The 13,357-nt window shown below is 36.0% G+C and overlaps 1 protein-coding gene across 3 annotated transcripts in view; it reads right to left on the bottom strand.

The window, feature by feature from the left end:
* CCNH (cyclin H) overlaps positions 1 to 6,709 on the bottom strand; it is a 36,219-nt gene extending 29,510 nt beyond the window's left edge. For 2 of the 3 annotated variants that reach the window (XR_004952642.1, XM_036226106.1), the window contains exons 1-4: positions 6,444 to 6,709; positions 4,377 to 4,499; positions 2,433 to 2,506; positions 1,021 to 1,231 (exon numbers count right to left, since the gene is read on the bottom strand). Coding sequence is in view for 2 of the 3 variants with exons in the window: in XM_036226106.1 (XP_036081999.1) it covers positions 1,021 to 1,231; positions 2,433 to 2,506; positions 4,377 to 4,499; positions 6,444 to 6,560 (525 nt within the window). In the remaining variant the exon portion in view is untranslated. The other variant, XM_036226107.1, reaches the window with a different exon arrangement.
* Positions 6,710 to 13,357: the final 6,648 nt, after the last annotated feature.

The raw sequence follows: 13,357 nt of genomic DNA, 5'->3' as shown, positions 1-13,357 counted from the left end.
AAACCTAATTTATTTTAAAAGTGTAAAGCTGATTTGCCACTCTCTTGACTTAAATTATTCACTGGCTTCCCATTGCTCTATTCAAAATCCTTAACATCACCTCCGCAGTCTAGACTCTGCCTTCCACTCAGATAGCATTCTGTGGCAGTCTTCCCCTGCAATCTCTAGGCTGTTTAGGTTCTTTAGTGCACCCTGTTCTTGAATCTAGGCCTCTGACCAGAGAGGCCTGACTGGAATGCTCTTTCACCACCTAATTCCTACTCTTGCTATGAATTTCATTTTAAATGACACTTTCTCAGAACTATTTCCCCTTTCTCTCAATCTGCTATCTCTTCCTAAAGTATCCTGTACTTCCCCTCTATAATAATGAGCCCACTGAATATATGCTTCTTTCCCACCAGACTATAAGGTGTATGAAAGCTGAAGCTCTTCTTGTCTTGTTCCTAGCTTTATCAGCATTTTGGCATATAGAAGTTCCCCAAATTTCACCTCCCAATTGAGATTAGTGAACCAGTTTCCAATTTCTGTTTGACTTTACTCAGACCATTCAAATCCTCTTTTAGAGCCAAAAGAAAATAAGATGCTTTTACCAATGTTTATTTACTTATATATTTTTATGCCTACATATAGATTCCAGTTCATGATGCACTAAAAAGTCACTTAGCAATCTTTTAAAGTGAAGAATATTTTATGGTTCTTTAAATCAAATCTATGACAGTACACTTCAGTTAAAAAGAATTATCTTATGTCTTTAAAAGCATTACTCTAAACTCATAATTGTCCTCATTATGGTCCCTGGACTAGTATTTGCTGACCTACTATATCAAAAGCTGTGGAACTGTAGCCCAGAAATGAGTTAACAAGACCACCAGGTGATGCACACCTAAGTTTGAGAATTATACTGCCCCTGAAGTCCAGTTGTAACAAGATAAATAAGAGTTATAATATTGGATTCTTTTTGTTACAGAACATTAGCAAAGGAGTATACTCTACTAGTTTCCTTTATATCAACAAGATTACCTTTAAATCAATGAGAAAGCCCTCAAACGGTCTGTAAGGATTGTGGACAATAAGGTGGAAATTAAGTTGCTGTATAAGCAGCAGTTCATACTCCAAAATCTGTTCCAGTGTCTTCTCCTGTCCAAGGGGACTCTCCCGTAGATTTCCAACAAACTGTGGACTAGATACATTGAATTCATCTACTTTGCAGGCCAAAAATGCACAGGTGAGCCTAGAAGAAAATATAAGGAATATAATGAAGCATCTTAAGTTCAAAATAAAATGCAAGTCTAAATTATACTTTACTAGGAAGTCGTCTTCTCACATACACACAAAGGGATAATGTATATACTCTGAAAAACATCTAAACATTTTATTTCTAAAAGTACATTCTAAAATTGCCTAATATGCATAAGTGATTATGCTAGACACAGCAAGACATTATTTTTAAAAAAGAGGGACAGTTTCCTAAATTTTTAATCCATTAGACTATAAAATTAGGTTGAACCATATGACATTGCCACAGCATTCAACCATTACTAACTTAATGGCAGTTTCTATAGTTCCACTTAAATATCTGGAAGAATAACTGAAGAATAAGAGTACTTTGTATCATGAAATACAGATGGAAGAGAAAAAAATACAATAGTACACACATATGAACCATTTGAGTATGGGATGAAAAGGTTAAAGGAACAATGTGGAAAGCCCGTTGGTGGAAGTCTCCAAGGGTATGTGAACAGGGGATTACCTCAGGAAGAAACCTATGAAACTCTCAAGGCTACTACATAAATTTCAGAGTGAGAAAGTAGTAATAAGATTACCACAAAAATCAAGATTGAAGTAACAAGGGACTGACCTAGACTGGTAGAAATCGGACTTAAAAGGAGAAAAAGTAAACAAGGACAATGTGATTGACAGCAAGCTCTTTGATGAGTCTCATGCTAATTTCAATTTTATCTTTAATGGTAAGCACAGTGCTCAGCAGAGAACAGGATCACAAAAGACCTTTGTTCAAAGGAAATAAATATGGAGCTATAGGACTTGTAAACTTATTGGATAAGGTGGGAGGAGGAGTTACTGCTAATGATTCTCACTTGGAGTAACTGGAAGAAGAAAGGAAACACTAACAAAAAGGGATGTTAAGGAAACTAGCTTGAGAAAAACAGAATTTGAATTTGGGCAAGTTAAAATTGAGATGCCATCGTATTACAGGAAGGGAAGTATTATTATAGATTATAAGGAGTATAATGAGGGATCTTAAGTTCAGAATAGAATGCAAGTCTAAATTATCCTTTACTAGGAAGTCATTCTCACACACACATTAGGATAAAAGTTTTTATAGATGAAAATCAATAGACAAAAGACTTGTACTTACATTAGGATAAAAGTTTTTATAGATGAAAATCAATAGACAAAAGACTTGTACTTACATTATTATCCGGGGATGATATTCCATAACTGAGTTATTAAGATAAAAACGCTTGAAATACATACAAGCTGTACCCTAAGGTTAAAAATACATATACTATCAGAATCTATTCACACGTTAAATTTGTTAAAAAAGAACTTATTTATCAAAAGTTTCTCTGAAAAGTTATCCATATAAAATACCAAAACTTGTTAATTCTTCTTTAATCAAATAAATTGTGATATTACTATAGAAATGCCAGAGCCAAAAGACCCTTTAGTTGTCCTCCCCAACCCACCCTGAGTTATCCTTCCTATGGTTACTAGTTACTGGTTTATTTTTAAAAAGTTGTGTTTCAAGAATTCAGAGTAACAAAAGTGGCCCAAATTAGAAAACTTTAAGGAAAAAAATACAAATGTTCACAGCTTAACCAGTCAATCTTGTAAAAAATATCGACAGTGTAACACGGTTGATGCAGTACACCCTCTCTCCAAATCTACTCCAGATCTGCGATATTAACCATGATCACTACCGCCAAATCAAACAGAAGCAGCATCACCTACTGTTTACTAACTGCATCCCATGTGCCAGGCTCTGTGCCAGGCACAAAACTATCATCTTATTTTAATCCTTACAGCTTCATGAAGCACTGCTATCTCTACTTTGCAGAGAATTAAACTGATTATCAATGAGATTAACTGACTTGTCACACAGCTAATAAGGGACAAGGCTAGATTCAACTAAGACCTGCCTGTACTTTTAGCTATTATGACATTTGGCTAGAACCCATTAAACAAACATTTATTTATTTTAGAAAAAAAGAATGTTTCCTTTAAATATTTTGTCATTTTATGTGAAAAACAAAATTATTCTTCAATTATAAATAAGCATGTTATTTAAAGACAAATTCCATTTAAAAAGTCTACTAAAGGATTCAATTTCTTTATCTGAAAAAAAAATCACTTAATTCTACTACCTTTTGTATTCTTTCATGAGAAGAAAAAAAAAAAAAAAACAGAACTAAATCTGGAGATAGAAGCTAATTGAGTGTATCTAAAACTATTCCGGAATCACTGCTCTCTCAGATGAAGGTCTGGTAAACTAAGACACTATGAATATTTTTGGACTTGGTATTTTCAATAATCTTCAATTTTTTCAACTATAAAAATGGAGATTATTTCCTAGGGGGTTTATTCCCAACTGTGTCCTAAGTTATTCACTCTCTATAATTTTAAATTGTAAGATACTTTCAATGAAGAGACTTTCATATTTGATCATCGTGACAAACCTGTGAAATAAGGAAAAAATATTTTATACTCCTTTTGTTGTTTATCTTTCAGCTTGTTAATCTATCTTCTACAAACAAATACAATAGAAACAATTATAGGTACGGTGTATGTAAATCCATATAACCATGAAATCTAACTACTTGTTTCTCTCACCAATGCCCCACTATAGTAAACACACACAGAAGCAAGTAGGGTCCTCAGAACCATGTATATGAAACAACTACAAGAGTTTTTTACCCAAAGAAAACCTCCAGCTTCTACTAATCAGGTTTAAAAATTCCTTATGGCATGAGTTTCAGCTGGGGTATATAATTACAAATGATTAATGAATGCATTATTTCAAACATGTGTGATAGTTTTTAAAAAAGCACTAGTCTATGTTTTGGCCCCAGTTCTAGTGCTCATTAATTGAGGAATTGGGAAAACATGTCTAGCAGACTTCAAAATTCTTTTGACTATGAAATGAGACTTGAAACCTTTCATAAGATATGGTATAGGAATCCATAATTTAAGGCAGTTATTGAAAAATATATGACAAAAACTTTAATACATAAATTATATATTCATATAACTAAGGTGCATTTTTGAGTAAAGTGGATAGAAGACTGAGTTACAAATTTAGAAGGTCAGATTTCAAAACCTGAAGGACATTATACTTCATCACTATCATAACTTACCACAACAGACCTTGGCATTGCTGGTTTAAACACTGAACAAAACTCCAATAATCTTTTCTCATAGTATTTGCAGAGTGTCATTTCTTCATGAGGCTCAAGAAAGACTGGATCATTTGGAAGAACCTTTAGATCAAAAGTTACAAGATAAGCTCAGTAAACTAAATAATTTAAAATATTTTTCTCTGTCCAGATTAGTTTATATCTCCAGCCAAATGGAAATTCACACCTAATTTTCTCTTTATAGAATTGTTAATTATGACACAAAACAGCTTTAGGAAAATATTTAATAATCTAAAACTATACCATAATTTCACAATTTCTCAGCAATTTCTCAATCATGATGGAGTGTGTCCATACGCTCCCAGGTTTGATGTCATTATTTAGAAATCAAAAAGAAGATGCACACTGTTAATGGCTGGAAGTTTTTAAGAATCCTTTCTCAGTCAGTAATTAAGTCACACAGGTTGAAGTAAAAATTAACGAGTTACTCAAGGATAATTCTGAGCCTGAAAACATTACCTTGTATTCATCTTTGTAAACTCTCTACAGAATCCACTAGATGATTAATACAATTTTACAACAAATATCCATTATTAGGTGATGTTACTGGTTTAATTACAACTACCCAAATGAAAAACATATCGAAATCCTAACCCCCAGTATAGGCATACCTCTAAGATAGTACGGGTTTGGTTGCCTACCACTGCTATAAGCAAATAGTAATCCTTTTGCTGGTGGAAGATCTTGCCTTCAATTTGCAAAACAACACATCTATGAAGCACAATAAAGTGAAGCTCAATAAAACGAGGTAGTCTGTACCTCACAATAAAACCTTATTTGGAAATAGGGTCTCTGCAGATGTAACTAGTTAAGGTAAGGTCACACTGGAGTAGAGTTGGCTCCTAATCCAATGTGACTGGCATACTTTATTAGAAGAACATGTGAAGCTACAGAGACATAGGGAAACACTACATAATGATAGAGGTAAAGACTGGAGTTAATGCTGCCCTGAGGTTACTAGAAGCTTCTTTAGAGCAGGAATGCTGGAACTTGACTCCTTGGGTCCAAATCGCGACTCTGCCATTTAGTAGCAACACAGCCTTGAGAAGTTATTCAACCTCTTTGTTCCTCAGTTTCCTTAGCTGTAAAGCATGTATAAGAGTAGTCTATACCTCAGGGGGTAGTTATGAGTATTAAAAGAGCTAACACTTTCTAAATGCTTAGAATATTGCCTGGCACACAACACAACACTACTACTTTGAGCAGCACAAAGTGATACGAAATAGAAGGACTTAAAAAGTATATTATCTCAGTTCCAACAGGTCTGAGACATGGACTACTTGAAGGGAAGCCAGTGCTAGAATGGGTGTTGGGCACTTTCAAAAAGGGTGGTTGGGCGCTAAAACAGGAAGAATCTGACTGGCAGGCATAACCCAAACCATCTTCCATCAATTGATTCGTGCAAACGGTCCCATGTCTCCCCCTCCACCCTGCCCTATAGAAACCAGGATGCCAGAGGTCTACTTAGAACAGCATCTGATAAAGTTAATTTCCCCTTTTAAAATCTTTCAAAGGTTCCCCAACTATTGGTCATAAAATTCAAACTCCTTACTTCCATTTGCAGGTTCCCTACCTTCTCCACCTTTCCTGCAAAGGTGCTCAGCTTCCACTACACGGGACCTAGAACATTCCACTAACCCGCCATACAACTTGACCTCCCACTTTGCACCTGTGACTCTGTCCTCCTCGAATGTTCTTTCCCCATCTTAACATCAGTTACTGGGAAATGCTTTCCTCGGTGGCATCCCCGTTTGACAAGTGAATAGCTCTAGTTTCACCATACGTAGACATCCCTCAAAGTCTCTTTTTCGCCATGTTACTGGTTACTTATCTGCCACTAAACTATGGAATGGCGTCGGTCTCTGTACCTCCAGCATCTGGCAAGGCGCCTGCCTGTTGATTAACTAGATGAACGCGCGCCCGCGGAGCCAGGAGAGGAGGAGCGGTGCAGGGAGCCTCCTGGAACCGGGAGGCGGGGGGAGGTCCCGCGGCCGCCGGAGTCCTCACCTTCCCGTTCGCCACCGCTTTGCACTTGAATTTACGGTTGGCGTCAGCCCGCAGTCGTGCCAGTTGCTCCTCACTGGCGAAAGTCCAGTGCCGCTTCTGGCTACTGTTATGGTACATCCTTAAGTCCGAGACCAGGCCCTCGTACTCTGGAGAAAAAGACCGCAAACGCCACAACACCGCGGTGAAAACCGGCCACGACAGCCGCGGCGTCAGGCCGCCCGGCGCGGGTGCCCTGACGTCATAATCACGTGGTAATTCCGTCCGCAATCGCGCTTCCGGAGCAGAGTGCGAGAACACCTCGCGTGTTCGTCTGGCCTCCGCCTGCTACGCAAGGGGACGGAGCCTATGGACTTGCCTCTCCTTTCTGTGAGCCTCGACTAGAGCTCCGCCCCTTTTCTACAAAATTTAAAGGAGAAGCGACCGGCAGGGTTATCTCGGGGAATGTAAAGTGAGGGTATGTTCAGGCTAACATAAATAATTCACACGGGGGGTAATCAGAAATGAGGAAGGAACTTGGGAAGGTGTCAATTTTTAAATAGGGTATTCAGAGTAGGCCACTCTGAGAAGGTGACATTGAGCAAAGAGTTGAGGGATTAGGCTGATCAGTCAAGTGGGAGTAATTTGGGGGCAGTTAGAAAAGTCAAGGTCCTAAGGCAGAAGTATTCCTGGCTCTTTAAAGATAGCATGCGCTTGAAGCACTGCCAACTATTTCTGCTCCAGAGATAATAAAACAGCGTTGGAAAACTAGCAACAGTGCATGTGTATTGTTCTTTACTGCTCTGCCACAAATGTTACCCTATTCTTTTTCTGTGCCTTTTTTCTTTGCCTTTCTGTTGGATTGGATTGGATTGGATTGGATTGGATTGAATTGGATTGGATTGGATTGGATTGGATCTTGCCAATCCTCTCCCCCTATTGCCATCTCCGAAGCCATGATGTATGTATGGTAGGTAGTTTTAGGATTTTCTTGATTCCCATCTTCATTATTGCCCCAAGAGAAGCTTAAAATAAGCTATCTGTTAGTATTTAAAATAGCTGCAATTTTGTTGTTGTTGTTGTTACTAGTACTTTCAAAATTGCATTTGAGATACAAAGTTTACATTGATTCCAAAAGCCTTTACTGGTTTTAATGATCTGTCCCTATTCTCCCATGCATCAAACATTGGGTTAAGAAGATGAATTTACTTACAGCAAATAGTTTTTCTAAAAACATGATGAGACACAGAGAATTTAGATATTGAAAAGGCCACACAGTTAAAAAGAGGTGGTAGGATATCTCTAACTCTACTTTCTATGAAAGTATTTTTAGAGGCTTAAGAAAGGGAGTTTTTTGTTTGATCCATTTTGGCGAGTGCGATTAAGGGTAGAGTTTGCCAGAGTTATCTGAATTCCTGTAACTTATACTATTTGTAGTTCATCATTTTGGAGATCCAGACACTCAAACATTTATCGGTAAATTGGCTAAGAGAATAATAACGTTGTTAACCTAAAAATCAAAAGCCAAAGTGAGAGGCAACAAGCATTTCTTTGAGATTAAAGAATAGCTATTAGGGAAGAACTGATTCAAGCAAAAACCCACATAATGTTCTGATTATGGGATGAAGGCAAAGGGTTTTTATGAGAAAAAGAGAATTATTACTTGAATAGAAGAAAGGAATTTCTCTTGGTGCTAGTAAGCTAATTTTTAGCTATACATTTCTAAACAGTTCTATACAGTTCTAAAGATTGTCCTTAATTTTCAGTCTTTGTAGTCAGGATATCTACTTACCTGTAAGCTTTACAGTGTTTGGAATGCAATATTGGTTTTGCCCAGTCCCGGGATTATTTGGCCCAGTTCAAACATTCCAGAAGTTTGAGGAAAATATGCAAAAGTCACTTCCTCTGGAATGGCTTCCCTAGCTCTATATTAAAATAGCTCCACTTATATCAACTTAATTTAAAAAAGGACATGGAAAGTTATGAGTTCAATAGATCGTGAGCACCCTAAAAGACTGTATAATGAAGAAGAATAATTTGAAAGGAGAAATAGAAAGATACAAAAGATACGCAGGAAAAGAAGTGATTTAGATAAATAAATGTATGTATAACACCTTAGACTCCTGACAGTTATGTATACCATGACGATTCTTTCTTTTTATTTATTTATTTATTCTCTGAAAGGCATTTGACAATTCCTTTAGTTTTATGTAAAGGGAAATAAAAATGGGCATTGAGAGAGATGGCAGAATATGATTTACACAGGGATATGAGTAAAATTGCTGAATGTCATAGTTCATTTAGGAAGACAAATATGAAAAACCTGGTGTTTCTGGTGTAACTATTTTTTAAAATCTTCAACACATCTTAGTCTATGAAAACTAACATTGACCATACTTTTGGGATCAGAAGAAATTGTACCTAAATTAACCAGGTACAGGATAAAGTTGCTGTTGCACTAACATTAAGACTCATATTAAAGTGAGCTAGGCTGAATGCTGCTCTAGTCAGTCTGCCTGAGTGACATTCTTCTGTTCAGCCTGTTGAACACATGTTTATTTCTTGTGCTATATCTGCAGCAGAAGGCAGATCTGGGTGCCTTTACCTATTTCCATTTCTAGTTTCAACTAAAAAGTAGCAAGTGTTTCTCTCCACTCTTATTTATTTATAGAAAAGTTCAAACATAAATAATAGAGGGAAATGTATTTCAACAATTACCAATACATGGCCAATTCCCTTCCACTTCCTGCCCTACCCCCATTACTTTTAAATCACAGTCTCTGCTACTAGACTGAGATGTTTCAGACAAACAACAAAAAACAAACCAGACAATCTATACTTCCTAGAAGAGTAATAGAAATATTCAAAATTTGAAAACAAATATAGTACTAATTCATTAGGCACTACCCAGAAGTGAATGTTAACAGGAAGGATTATAGTGACTTTTTTAAGTAAACACAATCTCTTTTATTGTGCTGCAGTTATTAAATTGTGTTATAATATATATTTTTAGACAATCTAAGTATTTTAATTGCAGACATTACCAGGGGTTGCCAATCAGAGATCAAGAGATGCAGAGCAGGGGTCATCTATTGGTCACCACAGAAAGATGACCAACTGCCACACCAAGCTTCTCCAAATGCCATACCAAAGCTTCCCATGAGAGTATTAAGAATTCCTCTCTTTTGCTTTAGGGCTCTGTCCTAGTGATCTTAATGTTTTGTGAAAATAAAGATCAGATTGCTTGATTTTAGGAGTAAAGGAAAAAAAAGAATAAGAAGGGTGAGGGAATGCAACTTGGAATAATTCTGCAGTCTAATAAAATATTTTAAGCTGCCAGATTAATTTATAATCTTTATTTTCAAAACATACTAGTATACTCATATCCACATAGTTTCTGATTTCAGGGCCACAAGGGGGAAAAAAAAAGTGTGTTAGAATAGGTAAAACCACATTTATGCTCACAAAAACACAATGTCTTTCTTACTTTACAATCTGACAAAACTGTACCCCTTTAGCTACTAACATGGGTTTCTGACAGTCTAAGTATAGCTTTGCAATGATATTCAAAAACAATTAAGCCCTTTGCAATTCTATTTGATATAAACAACTAGCATTGGCTTTAAAATTCTTTTCTAGTTCCCCCCATCCCCCAGTTGTCAAGCTAGGATTAACAGAAGAAAAGGATTTGTCTGCAGCACATACCTACTTTCTCCAAAACAAGAGTACTACTAAAGGAAAAGAAATAAAAAGAAACAGCATTTAAAAAATTTCTTTAATCTAAATGGAACCCCTCAAAATGGAAACACTTTTTCCTTTGTTTTCAAACTATTTAAAATTAAGGTGTAAAAAGACTTGACAACATATTGAGGAGTGAATTCTAGAAATCCATGTCTATTTTGGCATCTTACAAAATCACCACTATACTCAAGACTTGGTACTAATTGTTAGGTGGTGGTGATGATGGTAATGGGGATATAAAAATGGCTATTGTATAGTTTCTATCTCAGGGTACTTAGAGTGTAGCGGAATAATTATGACATGCACAAATACAGTCCTCTCAATAACAGTAACCTTGGATAGGGCGGAATAGGGAGCTGAGCAATAAGATTTCTTACTCCTGCATACTGATACCTAGTACTATTGTAGAAAAGACCTATATGTGGTTTGAATCCAACGCAAGACACAGCATAGTTCATTCCAGCCCAACCAGCCATGGCTCAGTTCAAAGGCTTAGTGTGTCTTTTATCTAGCCAGGGGTTAGGTGGTCAACAGGAAAGGAATTCCTGTGAGTTTTGCTTATTTGTTTGTTTTAATCACTGTTAACCCTAAAGGCAGAGTTGGCCTTGGCCTTGGTTCTGATACAACCATAATTGGAAGTGATCTGTTCACCTATCCTTTTTTTATACCATTAATAAGAGTGAATACATCACTCATATAATATACCACATGATCATTTCAAACACAGTTTTATAGCAATTTAACAGGGTGGAGAGATTTTATTTGTGACTCAGTAGATCTAGTGTTTCAGAACTCAGGATCTGAAATCAGAATCCCAGCTTGACTACTTGCTACTGAGTATTCTTGGGAAAGTTACTTCAATCTATTTTACCCGAGTTTTATCCTTTGAACAGCAAAGAAAATTGTAAGCTATCTCATAAGGTGGTTGCAAGGATTAAATTAGTTAATTACGTGTGAAGATATAGCAGAGTGACTGGCTTCTACAACTTGTTCAATAAATGTTATTACTTCATGGACTCATAGGATAGCCTAATTGAAGGATATAACATTTATGTGAATTTGAATTTGTATCGATATCAAGAGGAGTGGCACTTTAGGTAGATGGGATCTTCTTGGGCAAAATAAAGGGGCATAAAGTACAAGATACAAATCTAGAGACCAGAAAATAGTATAGCTTGCTTGGATGGAGACTAGGTAAATTACCTGAGATATGAACTAGTAAGAAGATTAGCATGGGGTCTTGAATATCAAGATGAGTAATCTCTATGTTATAGAGTAAAAATTTTTGAGTGGCAGAATAAAATGGAAATTGTATTACTTTAATTTGGAAATTATTTGTGATTATTTTAATAATGAAGACTTGAGAAAGTCCACATTAAAATAATTAAAATAGAACAAGAGGATCAATTCTCATGATGAAGCCCAAATCTTTTGGGAGTAACTACATCAAATTCAGGATTATAAAGGTGAATTCTCTACCTTTCTTACAGATAGAGAGATAGTGTATCATGTATACTATAACATATGCTATATGAGATATAATGCATTTATTATTTGTGTGTGTAATTCTGGAGCAGAGTCTGGGGATCTGTGTTTATAAAAATCTTAGTTATTTTTCTCATGATTAGCAGTAGGTTTGGAAGTTTTTGCAAGTGTAAAATTTATAGGATTTGGCAAAGTCCTATAGGTTGAGTGGGGTGGTGGGATGAAAGAGAACCAGCAACTCTAAAGTAGTGACTTCTAAATATGAATAAAAGTCATCTTTGAGCTTGTTAAAATATAAACCAGAGATTCCCATTCAATAGGTCTGGAGTGGAGCCCCAGGAATCTAGATTATTAACAAGAGTTCTTTTGAGTTCAATGGTTTTCAACATACCCACGTGGAGAGCTTATTAAAATGAAGTTTGCTGGGCTCAGTTTTGGGCAGGCCTAAGAAAATGCATTTCTAACTAGTTCCCAGATGTTGCTGGAAACTTGGACCACACTTTGAGACTATTTTAGTTGGATCAATGCTGTTGATTTTTAAAACCCAGGTGACAGGGAGAATGCCAGTGACTTTATCATGGATAGTCTTTACCTTTTATGTTAGGTTGATTAAAGAAAACCATACTTTTATTTCAGGTTACCTTTGTGAGAGAAAGTAATGGAAGATGTTTAATCATTTTTTGGCCTATGTTTATACATATACAAATGACATAGTGAAGTTTAATAGCCATTAAAAAATTATTACTAACCACATTCCCCCTGCCTGACAAAGGTGAAGAAAAAAATTCATTCTCTTACAACTGGATTAAAATATCCTTTGATTATAGAGTAATAAAAATTACTAACCTTTTAAATTATTATTCTTCTGTTGTAGTAGAATCTAAAATTTAGATGATAAAAATAATTGAAAGGCTAACTTGTTTTGGGGATCTTTATTCACTGCTCAGTATTCTAAGACAAGAGTCAGCAAACTATGGCTCAGACCACATCCAGCCCATGTCTGTTTTTGTATGTCCTCATAGCTAAGAATGGTTTTAAAATTTGAATGGTTGAAAATAGTATTTTATGACACATGAAAATTATATGAAATTCAAATTTTGATGTCCCAAACTCTATTAGTCAGTGTTCTCCAGAGAAACAGAACTCACAGGAGATTATATACATTAGGTGATTGTATGTATTGGCAGAGTATATATATTAGAAGATTATACATACATACATACATACATACAAAGTTCTAGCCTGAGCACAGAAGAGCAATGCCGCATTTAGAAAACAAACAGAAAGAGTGACTTCACCTTTACTTCCTCTTTTGGTTCCATTCGGGTCTCCAATAGATTGGATGAGGCCCAACCATCCACATTGAGGAGGGCAATGTGCTTAGTCTACCAATTCAAATGTTATCTCATCTAGAAACATCCTCACAGACACACCTAGAACTATGTTCAGTCAAATATCTGAGCACCCTGTTTTAGTCAAGCTGACACCATAATAAAGCTTTATTGGAACCCAGACATAATCATTAATTTACATATTGCCATTTATGGCTTTTTTCATGCTCAGTAGCAGAGCTGAATAGTTGAGACAGAGACCATATGGCCTGCAAAGCCAAAAATACTTAGATTGTGACATTTTAAGAAAAACTTTACTGTTTTATGTTCTAAGAGAGTGTTTTTAAAATTTTAATATAAATACACATCACCTAGGGTTCT

The sequence above is a fragment of the Rousettus aegyptiacus genome, unplaced genomic scaffold (genome assembly GCF_014176215.1).
Source record: "Rousettus aegyptiacus isolate mRouAeg1 unplaced genomic scaffold, mRouAeg1.p scaffold_m13_p_8, whole genome shotgun sequence".
Lineage (NCBI taxonomy): Eukaryota > Metazoa > Chordata > Mammalia > Chiroptera > Pteropodidae > Rousettus > Rousettus aegyptiacus.
Note: the sequence above shows the minus strand (reverse complement) of the source record. Positions and strands in the feature narration are given on the sequence as shown.